This window comes from Gouania willdenowi, chromosome 5 (genome assembly GCF_900634775.1).
Source record: "Gouania willdenowi chromosome 5, fGouWil2.1, whole genome shotgun sequence".
NCBI lineage: Eukaryota > Metazoa > Chordata > Actinopteri > Blenniiformes > Gobiesocidae > Gouania > Gouania willdenowi.
Genome location: NC_041048.1, coordinates 41,908,345 through 41,920,797, shown reverse-complemented (window position 1 = coordinate 41,920,797; position 12,453 = coordinate 41,908,345). Strand labels below are relative to the sequence as shown.

Genomic DNA, 12,453 nt, shown 5'->3' with positions numbered 1-12,453 from the left:
TGTTTGATCAGCTACAAAGTGAAAATTCAGATTTAGTAAATAATGTAAAAACACAAACACTGTGTGATAATAGTTAATAAACAAACCCATTAAAATATAAACCTTTGCTCAATATTTGATTGATATTATTACTTCCTTTCATAAATAAAACACACAGACCAGTGAAAAATATGTTTGTTTTTTTACTTTAATCTATACATTATAAACATAAAAATACAAAGAACGGACTTTTCAAATGCATTTACCAATGAAAAAGTGATTAGAATTGATCTCTAATACGATCTGTGACAAAGCAAAGCAATGTCATTAATTATTAATTATTATTTATTAATCATCATCTTCTCAGTAAACTATTCACTGCCTTCAGTTCATCAGAGCTCAGTGGAGACAGATTATATCCTCTCAACTCAGGCTTTCCTGGAAAAAAGAAAGAAACACTTTAATATTTATTCAGAAATAAAATAAAACAAAATAAAGAAATATCATTGTTTTATACATTTACCAGAGTTTGTCTTGTTGAAACGTTAATGATTTATATGAAAGTTATACATGATTATAGCTGGTCTGAGGGTCACATGATCAACATTAATGTTAGTATTTAGAATAACGACCAATCAGAGCATGAACAGAAAACAACTAAGGAATTGTGTTTTTGGCGTCTTTTGTTGTCATTTTGTATATTTTTCTGTTATTTTTGAGCATATTTGTAGTAATCTTGTGTTTTTCAAACATTTTTTTTTGTAGTCATCCTTTTTTGTACTTTTATATGCTTATCTGCTGCAAACATTTTGACTAACTGCATTTTTGCAGTTATTTTTGTATTTTTCTCACATTTCGTGTGTTTTTTTTTTTTTGGAGTAAATTTAGATATTTTTCAGTAATTTTGTGTGTTTTTTGAGTCAGTTTGTATATTTTTCTGAAATGATTTGTAGTTTTGGAGTCATTTTGTGTAATTTTGTGTATTTATGGAGTCCTTTTGCACATTTGTCTTTATTTTTTGGAGTCAGTGTGTATATTTTTCTTTAATCTTGTATATTTTGTGAGTTTGTATACTTTCCTGTGTTTATGTTATTTTTTTTTGCATAATTTTCTGTAATTTTGTCCGTTTTTAATATTTTTTTGTCCATTTACGTATTTCTATGTAATTATTATTTGCCTTTAATTTGGGATCCTCACATGTTCCAGTTTCACATCATTAAACATGATTTATTAAAGAAAACAATCTGAAGGAAGATGTGATTGTGTAACTAAATGATAGTTGTGTAGATGTGTAACTAAATGATAGTTGTGTAGATGTGTAACTAAATGATAGTTGTGTAGATGTGTAACTAACTGATAGTTGTGTAGATGTGTAACTAAATGATAGTTGTGTAGATGTGTAACTAACTGATAATTGTGTAGATGTGTAACTCAATGATAGTTGTGTAGATGTGTAACTCAATGATAGTTGTGTAGATGTGTAACTCAATGATAGTTGTGTAGATGTGTAACTAACTGATAATTGTGTAGATGTGTAACTCAATGATAGTTGTGTAGATGTGTAACTCAATGATAGTTGTGTAGATGTGTAACTCAATGATAGTTGTGTAGATGTGTAACTCAATGATAGTTGTGTAGATGTGTAACTAAATGATAGTTGTGTAGATGTGTAACTAACTGATAATTGTGTAGATGTGTAACTAAATGATAGTTGTGTAGATGTGTAACTAAATGATAGTTGTGTAGATGTGTAACTAAATGATAGTTGTGTAGATGTGTAACTCAATGATAGTTGTGTAGATGTGTAACTCAATGATAGTTGTGTAGTTGTGTAGATGTGTAACTAAATGATAGTTGTGTAGATGTGTAACTCAATGATAGTTGTGTAGATGTGTAACTAAATGATAGTTGTGTAGATGTGTAACTAAATGATAGTTGTGTAGATGTGTAACTAAATGATAGTTGTGTAGATGTGTAACTCAATGATAGTTGTGTAGATGTGTAACTAAATGATAGTTGTGTAGATGTGTAACTAAATGATAGTTGTGTAGATGTGTAACTAAATGATAGTTGTGTAGATGTGTAACTAAATGATAGTTGTGTAGATGTGTAACTCAATGATAGTTGTGTAGATGTGTAACTCAATGATAGTTGTGTAGATGTGTAACTCAATGATAGTTGTGTAGATGTGTAACTAAATGATAGTTGTGTAGATGTGTAACTAAATGATAGTTGTGTAGATGTGTAACTAAATGATAGTTGTGTAGATGTGTAACTAAATGATAGTTGTGTAGATGTGTAACTAAATGATAGTTGTGTAGATGTGTAACTAAATGATAGTTGTGTAGATGTGTAACTAAATGATAGTTGTGTAGATGTGTAACTAAATGATAGTTGTGTAGATGTGTAACTAAATGATAGTTGTGTAGATGTGTAACTAAATGATAGTTGTGTAGATGTGTAACTAAATGATAGTTGTGTAGATGTGTAACTAAATGATAGTTGTGTAGATGTGTAACTAAATGATAGTTGTGTAGATGTGTAACTAAATGATAGTTGTGTAGATGTGTAACTAAATGATAGTTGTGTAGATGTGTAACTAAATGATAGTTGTGTAGATGTGTAACTAAATGATAGTTGTGTAGATGTGTAACTAAATGATAGTTGTGTAGATGTGTAACTAACTGATAGTTGTGTAGATGTGTAACTAAATGATAGTTGTGTTGGATGTGTAACTAAATGATAGTTTGTGTAGATGTGTAACTAATGATAGTTGTGTAGATGTGTAACTAACTGATAGTTGTGTAGATGTGTAACTAAATGATAGTTGTGTAGATGTGTAACTAAATGATAGTTGTGTAGATGTGTAACTAAATGATAGTTGTGTAGATGTGTAACTAAATGATAGTTGTGTAGATGTGTAACTAACTGATAGTTGTGTAGATGTGTAACTAAACGATAGTTGTGTAGATGTGTAACTAAATGATAGTTGTGTAGATGTGTAACTAACTGATAGTTGTGTAGATGTGTAACTAAATGATAGTTGTGTAGATGTGTAACTAAATGATAGTTGTGTAGATGTGTAACTAAATGATAGTTGTGTAGTTTACTACCTTGCAGCTCATTAAGATGATTCACTTTAACTTTTAATTCCTTGTGAAGGTCGTTTATTTCCTTTCCCAGCTGCTCCTGATCTGATCACAACAAACAAACATAAATAAATAAATAAATAAATAAACACCATTGATAATGGGATCTGATCCATGTACCTCTCTCTATCATTTCTCCCGTCCTGGATTTGGGAAGTTTGATGAAAATGGATCCGAAGCAGACTTTCACTTTATCTGTAATGATGATCAGTGTTATAACGTGTTTCATAAATACAAGATCAATCAATCTTCTCACCTGTGTGGTTCATGTCATGTTTTAGAGCGTTCAGAGCTTCTCTGTTCCTGTTCCGTTTAGAATCCAAATCTACGATCTGACACATCACACGCTCACGTCAATCAAGTCTTTTTTTTAATTTACAAAAGCCAGTTTCTGTCCAGGTGAACAATTCACCATCTAATCCAGCACAGAAAAATTACTGTTCTATGATATTTAGCAATATTCAACAGTGTGTAAGTCAATTAAAAATACAATAAATAAATAAAAATACTAGACATTCCCTTTAATCACCGTTAAACTCACACACTTAATTTAATCTGATAAAACTTAATGTGTGTGTATGAAGAGTTAAAAAAATAAAATAAAAATACAGGTACTTTACTTGTATTGAGTGTTTGCCAGTCCCTAAAACAGGGGTTTTCAACCATGGGGTCATGACCCCAGGTCACCTGAAATGTCTTGTAAAAATAATATATTGATTTTAAATTAATTTATCTATTTTGCGCAATTTTAAAAAACATACATATCACAGAAATAGATAAACATAACAGGAAGAGGCAGAAAGCTCAAAGTGATTCAATACTTATGATTATTTTTCAAATTAAAACACTACACACACTTTTTCTTTCTCAAATATAAATCTAGTTAAAATAAAATGCAGTATAAAAATATCTGCGCTGCCGCTTATAGTTACTTTGTGCACTAATGCTCAATACTCTGTATTTGTAACGCATTAAAACAAACATCAATAAATTAATTTGAAATAAACAGTTTCTGGGGTCAATATAAAAATGGGTTGAAGACAAGAAAAAGGTTGTAAAACTTTATCCTACTGTACTTTGCTTTTTGTTTGTCATTTAAATAAAGACAAGGACTGTTAAATTATTAGAAAATAGAGCAAACAAACAAACACACACAAATGATTATTATTAATAAAAATAAGACTATAAAACCTTGTAAAGTAAACAGGTTTGTGTCGCATTGAGGAAGAAAAAAAAATGTAAACAAATAAATGAATGGGACTGAAACGGAGCTGAGAACGACATAAAATAATGAACCAGTGTTTCAATGTGTGTGATAATAACTTATTAATGTTAACCTGTTGTTTAGTGGTGAGAATATCCTCCGCAGCAGCTTCTACTTCTGTTAAATAATCCAGAACTCGGACAGGAACCGCAGCCATGATCCGCTGTGTGCAGCTGGAGAACACTTCCGGTGCAGAACGGAAGTAGTTTAAAGGACCGCCCCCTCTTCCTCCTGGCCAGGACTTACGGAGTGCGCAAGCGCGGACTTCCTGACACTGTTGTCAGTAACAGTGTGTAGTATGTGCGCTCCACTGTAAACATCAAAGAAAATAATATGTATCATTGAGTAGATGTCATTGTTGTAAATATTAATTATTTTGTAAACCAATAAAACATTTGGTGATAAATTAAAAAACTGAGCAGATTTTATTTATTACAATAAAAGTTTAATTGAAAATTTACATTCAGTCATCAGTAATAATTCAGTGTGTGTGACATTAAAACACATGAAAGTTTACATTAGCACCAACACATCAGACTGTGATAATAATGACTTTATTACAAAGGCAGTGACAGAAACCAGGGGTTCTCAACCTTGGGGTCAGGACCCCATTTGGATTCACCAGATGCCTTCATAAACTAAGAATATTTTGAGGCCATTTTTGCTAATTTTTACCCTTTTTTTCTGCAACTACACCAAACTAACCATACTTTAACCTATTTTTATCGCCATATTTTTGCTCCTTTTAATGTATTTTGCTACTTTACTCTCATTTCTGACACATTTGTCATGCCCATTATTTGCCAGTTTAAACCAATTGTTCCAGTTCTGACACTTTGAACCCTTTAAACCACCTTTCTTTCACCATTTTAAGTCACTTTTAACCCATTTTGTCTGATTAAAACAAGGATTTAAGATGACTATATACCATAACCCAAACAATAATAAACTTCCTGCCACATAAACTCTTTCCACCACTTAATGTCACTTTTAACCTCTTTTCATCACATTTTATGTTTAGTTTTTGCCAGTTGAACCACATTCACCAGTTTTAATGGCAGTATTTTGCTAGTTTAATCTAATTATTCCTACTTTTTTAAATGACATTACCCTCTCTGGAACCCTTATTTTGGGGGTCGTGGCCTAAAAAGGTTGAGAACCACTGCTGTAAACCATTTGTACTGCATGTATGACTAATATTATTGTTATAGTTTAGAACATCTACATTCTTTTATGACGTATCATATCTGTTGAACTCTTAAAATGAGAGTAAAACGGATCCTTTAGATGAAGGTAAATTGTCTAAAATGGCAGCAACAGCGTCAGGTTTAATTTCACAGTCTTTAAACCCAGTGGCTCTCGTCCAATCAGCTGCTCCACTGTACTCTGACACTCCTCTTCTCTCCTTCTGTTTTTTATCTGAATGTTCGTCTCTCTTCCTCCTCCTCCTGCCCCTCCCGGTCCTGTCGCTAACCATCTCGTTAGTGTCCCTAGCGGCGGTGATGCTGTTAGCTCTGTTTGACGTGTCATGACTCAGCGTTCTGAGGTTCCCTGAGGCCTCCATCCTCCTCAGGTGAGGGTCGCTCCTCACGGGGCTGCTGAGCCTCAGCACTCGGCTTTCGCTGTTGCTCCTCCCACTGGTAGCTCTGCCCTTGCTGTAGCTCCTCCCACTGGTCGCTCTGCAGCTGCAGGGAGTGGCCAGGGCAAGGGGGAAGGAGCGCTGACACTGCAGGATGCACTTGGGCGAGCTGAGGCGGGTTATGGTGGACGCCCTCCCACAGTTGGAGGCCCCGCCCCCCAGCCCCGCCCTGGTCCCACTCTCTTCTTGGGCCGTATGGATCTGATGCCGCTCCAGCTGGACCAGCCTCTGCAGGTACCTCTCCAAAGAGGCCGCGGGCCGTGCACGTGCTCGCCTGTGCTCGTGCACGTTACAGAGCAGCGCCAGCTGACGGAGGCTCCAGGCGTTGAAAGGAGGAGGGAGGAAGTCTGGGAACTCAAAGTCATCGCTGACTTTTCTTCTGCTTTCATCACCCACGACAACGACCTCTGGCCTGAGCTGGAGCAGAGATGGTTTACAACCTGAGGGTTTCACTGGGACCCTCTCAGAGTCGGACAGATCTGTGTCGCTGTCGTTGTCACGTGCGCTTTGATCCCCCAGAGTCGACTTCTTCTGTGGGTCACTGATGGACTTACACCAAGCTCCAGAGGGGGGCGTCACCGCGTGTTTTAAACCTGGAGAAGAGACGACACGTCAGCACTAAACATCTACCAAACATCACCTCAATTCAAGGTTTTATTTCCGTTTGAGTAGAAATTAAGTTCAAATGTTTTCTTACCCACAACTACACTATGACAGGAGTCCAACAGCTTCAGTCAAATGAAGTTCAAGACTTTTTATTCCCATTTGAAAATACATTTAAGACTAACTTCACAGTAAACACACATAGAAAAAAATGCCACATCAATTACATAGGGGGGTTAGGGTACATTTTTGTCTAGTGTAGACGTGCATCTGGCAGCCCCCCAAAGTAAACACACAAAAATGACAGTAAAATACACATAAAAAACAGACTACAATAATCAAAATCACTCAAAACACACAAGATGACCACAAAAATAGCCAGGAATCTATAAAACAACCACAAAAATACAAAAAATAAAAACCATTCAGAAAAATCTTCGTTGGACAGATAATTTTTGTTACATTTACATTTGTCCATATTGTTGAAAGTTGCTACAAACATGACACGCATCATCTCAGAGTCCCTCTGCGTCCACGTCACTGTTTGTAGTTCCCTTGTTGTGATTGTGCGATGTTACAGTAAATTATTATTTATTTTTTTAAAACAAATGTTACCATTTATTTTGAAATGTGAGACTAATTACAATCAGAATATCATACTAATTATGTGTTAAAATTTTAAGACTTTTGAAACATTAATTTAAGACATTTTAATGGCCTTATTTTGAGAGTCATGAATTTAATGCCTTTTAAGGATCTGCGGGAACTAGGGATGTAAAGATTAATCATAAGGCAGTTATTAATTGATTCATAGGTGTCATGGTTCATATCATACTCTGAAAATTGAACTGCAGTACTTTTTTTTAACCGCAGAGGGCGCCATCTATTTATCCTTCTTTTGTTTGAACTACATCACTCACACGTGTGACGTGAGGCATACGCTGACTAAAGGTGCTTTCTCACCGAACGCCACTGAAGCAACTTGATTACATTGAAAATCAATATAAATGACGCAACCTTAAGTTATCCCCCCTAAAGCGACGTGACGTGTAATTTGAGCGACGAGGTCAAGCATGACCTTATATTATAAAGGGTAGGATCATATAAGTTTATACTTCCTCCTACTTCTTTTCCAACATGACCAGGTTCACGTGCAGGACAATTATTTTGACATTTTTTTTAAAATCAAATGAAATTCAATCACTCCTAATGTTAGTTATTATATTTCACTGGAATGTGTACACTTGTATTTAATTAACAGTCTTTTACTTAATTATGTATGTTTAATTCTTTATTTTCTTTGCTCAGTGTTTCTTCTTTTTATCAGTAATATTTATTCATCCTCTGCAACAAAGTAATTTTCCTCTAGGATCAATAAAGTATATCTGATCTGATCTGATTCTATAGGCTAAAAAACTGGGAATAAAGACATACTTGAAAGAAGCTTTAATCAGTTAAATCTACGTGCACTGACAAATGTCTGAACTCAGTAATCCTAAAATAATAATAAAAAGGCTTCTTTTTCCCACACGTACCAACATGCTGGTGTTCTTTTCTGCTGCTGCTGTAAACGCTGTGATGCGAGTTCTCTGCTTTGTCCGTCAGCTGCAGTTTGGAGCTTCCTAAAACACTGCAGTTAAAGATGAACGTTAACATCAAATCACGTATTGATCAATAGACGACAAATCCCACGTGTGACGGTGAGTTTACCTGAGGTGAGGAGGACAGCGTTGTAATGAAACGGCTCGAGGCTTTGGTTTCCTGTTCCACGCCAAAACCTGGAGCGACAAAAACACTCGTAATGTGTTTTATATTACCATCAGATTTTAATATTGGCCACTAAAGTTTGCCTGAAGGAGAAAGTAAAAATGAGAGAGAAAATTCACGTACATGTATTTAATTAAAGTATTAGTATTTGTAGGAATCACTTTTTTCCCCCATGCTTCTATTAAATTATTTTTTTAATCGCAAGTCATGGAAAGAGCTTAAAGATTTTTTTGAAATCATGCAAACTCTCACAAAATTCCTCTAAATGACACAATAATTAGTTGTAAAATCAAGGAATCTGTCATTTATTTCTGACATATTGTAAATGGGTAAATTACATGATGCTCAAATATGTTCAACGGCATTTCTTTAAGTTACAAAAAGGTTTAAAATGCATAACATTGATACGTCCTTAATATATTTGATCACTCTGAATAAAAAAATTATAATTACTTATCTGTATTTTATTTTGTTTTTAAAGTGTCAAAATATCATGTGGTGTGAATGTCTGACCAAAGAAATGTTTAAAAATTACTATAAATCTATTAAAATATATTATCTGCCCTATTATAATTATTTTACAGTCTTAAAATATTTCTATTTTTATTTCCATCCTAATATTCATGCAAACTTTGCCAGATGATGAACATTTTTATGAAATATGTGGTGAAATCCTATCATTGACCATAAAGTTATACTGTAGGTGGAAGTTTGAACTGCACATTGATTCCTGTGCAAATGTTACTGATAATTTATTTGTATAGCGTATTTCATACACAAGGCAACTCAATGTGCTTTACATGATAAAACATTCAATTGTTTAAAATCAATACGAACATTTAAAATCATCAGTAAAATCAATTCAAATCATCAACAGTAATAGTAATAGTAGTACTAGTAATAGTAATATTAGTAGTAGTAGTAGTAATAATAGTAGTAGTAATAGTAATATTAGTAGTAGTAGTAGTAATATTAGTAGTAGTAGTAGTAATATTAGTAGTAGTAGTAGTAATAATAGTAATAGTAGTAGTAATAGTAATAATAGTAGTAGTAATAGTAATATTAGTAGTAGTAATAGTAATATTAGTAGTAATAATAGTAATATTAGTAGTAATAATAATAATAATAATAATAATAGTAGTAGTAGTAATAGTAGTAGTAATAATAGTAATAATAGTAGTAGTAATATTAGTAGTACTAGTAGTAGTAATAATAGTAATATTAGTAGTAGTAGTAATAGTAATATTAGTAGTAGTAGTAATATTAGTAGTAGTAGTAGTAATAATAGTAATCGTAGTAGTAGTAATAGTAGTAGTAGTAGTAATAGTAATAGTAGTAGTAGTAGTAGTAGTAGTAGTAGTAATATTAGTAGTAGTAGTAATATTAGTAGTAGTAGTAGTAGTAATAATAATAATAGTAGTAGTAGTAATAGTAGTAGTAGTAATAGTAATAGTAATAGTAGTAGTAGTAGTAGTAATAGTAATATTAGTAGTAGTAGTAGTAATAGTAATAGTAATAGTAGTAGTAGTAGTAGTAGTAGTAATATTAGTAGTAGTAGTAATAGTAGTAGTAGTAGTAATAGTAATAGTAATAGTAATAGTAGTAGTAGTAGTAGTAGTAGTAGTAATATTAGTAGTAGTAGTAATATTAGTAGTAGTAGTAGTAGTAATAATAATAATAGTAGTAGTAGTAGTAATAGTAATAGTAATAGTAGTAGTAGTAGTAGTAGTAGTAGTAGTAATATTAGTAGTAGTAGTAATATTAGTAGTAGTAGTAGTAGTAATAATAATAATAATAATAATAGTAGTAGTAGTAGTAGTAGTAGTAGTAATAGTAATATTAGTAGTAGTAGTAGTAATAGTAATAGTAGTAGTAATAGTAATATTAGTAGTAGTAGTAATATTAGTAGTAGTAGTAGGAGTAATAGTGATAATAGTAGTAGTAATAATAATAATAATAATAATAATAATAATAGTAGTAGTAGTAATAGTAGTAGTAGTAGTAATAGTAATATTAGTAGTAGTAGTAATATTAGTAGTAGTAGTAATATTAGTAGTAGTAGTAGTAATATTAGTAGTAGTAGTAATAGTAGTAGTAGTAGTAGTAATAATAATAATAATAATAATAGTAGTAGTAGTAGTAGTAGTAGTAGTAGTAGTAGTAGTAATAGTAATATTAGTAGTAGTAGTAGTAGTAATATTAGTAGTAGTAGTAATATTAGTAGTAGTAGTAGTAATATTAGTAGTAGTAGTAATATTAGTAGTAGTAGTAATATTAGTAGTAGTAGTAGTAATATTAGTAGTAGTAGTAGTAATAGTAATATTAGTAGTAGTAGTAATATTAGTAGTAGTAGTAATATTAGTAGTAGTAGTAGTAATATTAGTAGTAGTAGTAATATTAGTAGTAGTAATAATAATAATAATAATAATAATAATAATAATAATAGTAGTAGTAGTAGTAGTAGTAGTAGTAGTAGTAATAGTAGTAGTAGTAGTAGTAATATTAGTAGTAGTAGTAATATTAGTAGTAGTAGTAGGAGTAATAGTGATAATAGTAGTAGGAACTTGCACAATTGGTGGATGAATAAATACTTTTTTATCCCCCTGTATGTTGGGGTTAAAATCTCAGTACGGAGGTAAACTCAGTGGGTCCGTTTTAGATATATTATTGTCTTAAAGTATTTCTGCTTTTATTTCGTCATAATATTGATGTAAACTTTGTCCGATTATTATTATTTTAATGAAATATCGTGGGGTGAAACCGTGTCACTGAATCATATATCACGTAAGTGTGAACTATGGCACATATATTCCTCTTTCTATCCATTCTATATCTATATCTGTGTCTAACCTGAGTTAAATGAGTGAACATTAGCATCACTCACGCTCTCAGAGGATTTTTCTTCCTCTTTTTCTCCATGTCTGCGGTTTGTTTGATGCACCGACACCGACTGTCGCCTCCCCATTGTCTGTCCTGAGATATAAAACAAAAATAACCATATATTTATAAATATAATACTATGAAAAACAGCGTGAACATAGTAAATATTTCAGTGAAAGCTTTATTCTCTACCAACCTGTACCTGTTCAGGCTTGTTGTTGTTTTTTCTTCCTCCTCCATTCCCTCTTCCTCCCGCCCGATCAAGCTCTCTACATCCTGCTCTGTGATTGGCTGCTGCAGGTGCGGTGTACTGGTAGCACCAATAGAAACACAGCTTTCCAGCTGACGTCAGCACACCTTAAGGGATATTAAATAATTTAATTCCTTTTTTTTAATTTATCCCCCTTTTTTTTCCTTTTTTTTGTAAAATGTTGCCATTTATTGTTTGTTAGTGAACATCAACAAAAAGTGATTTATAAAAAATAAATAAAAAAGGCATATTTAATCAAGGTACAAAAAAAAAAAATCTTTCACAGCACCAAAAATATCTTGAATTAGGGCAAAACAATTAAATACTCTCAGAATCCTTATATCTATATAACAATATTATATTATAGTTGTTATATTTTATGTCATTTTATAGTACATTATATTATTTGATAATAGTATACTTGTAATATTTTTATGTTTCCGTGTGTGTGAGTAAATATTGCAAATATGTGCCCAAGTTTTGCTGCTATTGTTTTTAAATAATATTTTTATTATAGTATTAATGTATTCTTATTATTCTACCCTTGTTATTCATGTTTCATTTATTTATATTTATATGCATTTATATGAATACAGACCTTTTTCTGTTTCTTATTTTTTTGGAAAATGCTTCCATTTAATTTAAACGTCACTCTTGATAAAAAGTGACATTTAAAAATAAAAAAAGCACATTTATTAAGGATACAACAACAAAAACTTTCAATGGTGCCAAACACATCTTTAAATAGTACAATTGTTTTTAAAATAACATCAGAATCTTTATATCTATATAATCTTTATATTATATTGTTATTTATTATGTTATTATATAGTACATTATTTAATTTATTATTAGTATATTTAATATTTTGTGTTTGTGAGTGAGTGCGTACAGACATTTTTCTATTTTTTTGTAAAATGAT

At 31.9% G+C, this 12,453-nt stretch overlaps 2 protein-coding genes across 3 annotated transcripts; both read right to left on the bottom strand.

Moving 5' to 3' along the window:
• Positions 1-169: 169 nt before the first annotated feature.
• Positions 170-4,594, bottom strand: pdrg1 (p53 and DNA-damage regulated 1). Its single transcript, XM_028447331.1, has 5 exons — positions 4,466-4,594; positions 3,385-3,460; positions 3,249-3,323; positions 3,093-3,173; positions 170-417 (listed from the first exon to the last, which is right to left on the bottom strand). The coding sequence occupies exons 1-5, from the start codon at positions 4,547-4,549 to the stop codon at positions 335-337; spliced, it is 399 nt and encodes a 132-aa protein (XP_028303132.1). The 5' UTR covers positions 4,550-4,594; the 3' UTR covers positions 170-334.
• A 528-nt stretch (positions 4,595-5,122) lies between these two features.
• LOC114463688 (uncharacterized) lies at positions 5,123-11,565 on the bottom strand. Of its 2 annotated transcripts, none has more exons than XM_028447397.1 (5): positions 11,484-11,565; positions 11,286-11,374; positions 8,345-8,412; positions 8,170-8,264; positions 5,123-6,624 (listed from the first exon to the last, which is right to left on the bottom strand). In XM_028447397.1, the coding sequence occupies exons 2-5, from the start codon at positions 11,364-11,366 to the stop codon at positions 5,651-5,653; spliced, it is 1,218 nt and encodes a 405-aa protein (XP_028303198.1). In that variant the 5' UTR covers positions 11,367-11,374; positions 11,484-11,565; the 3' UTR covers positions 5,123-5,650. The 2 variants fall into 2 exon arrangements, with proteins under 2 accessions (XP_028303198.1, XP_028303199.1); XM_028447398.1 differs by having other exon boundaries at positions 11,478-11,547.
• Between the last annotated feature and the right edge of the window lie 888 nt (positions 11,566-12,453).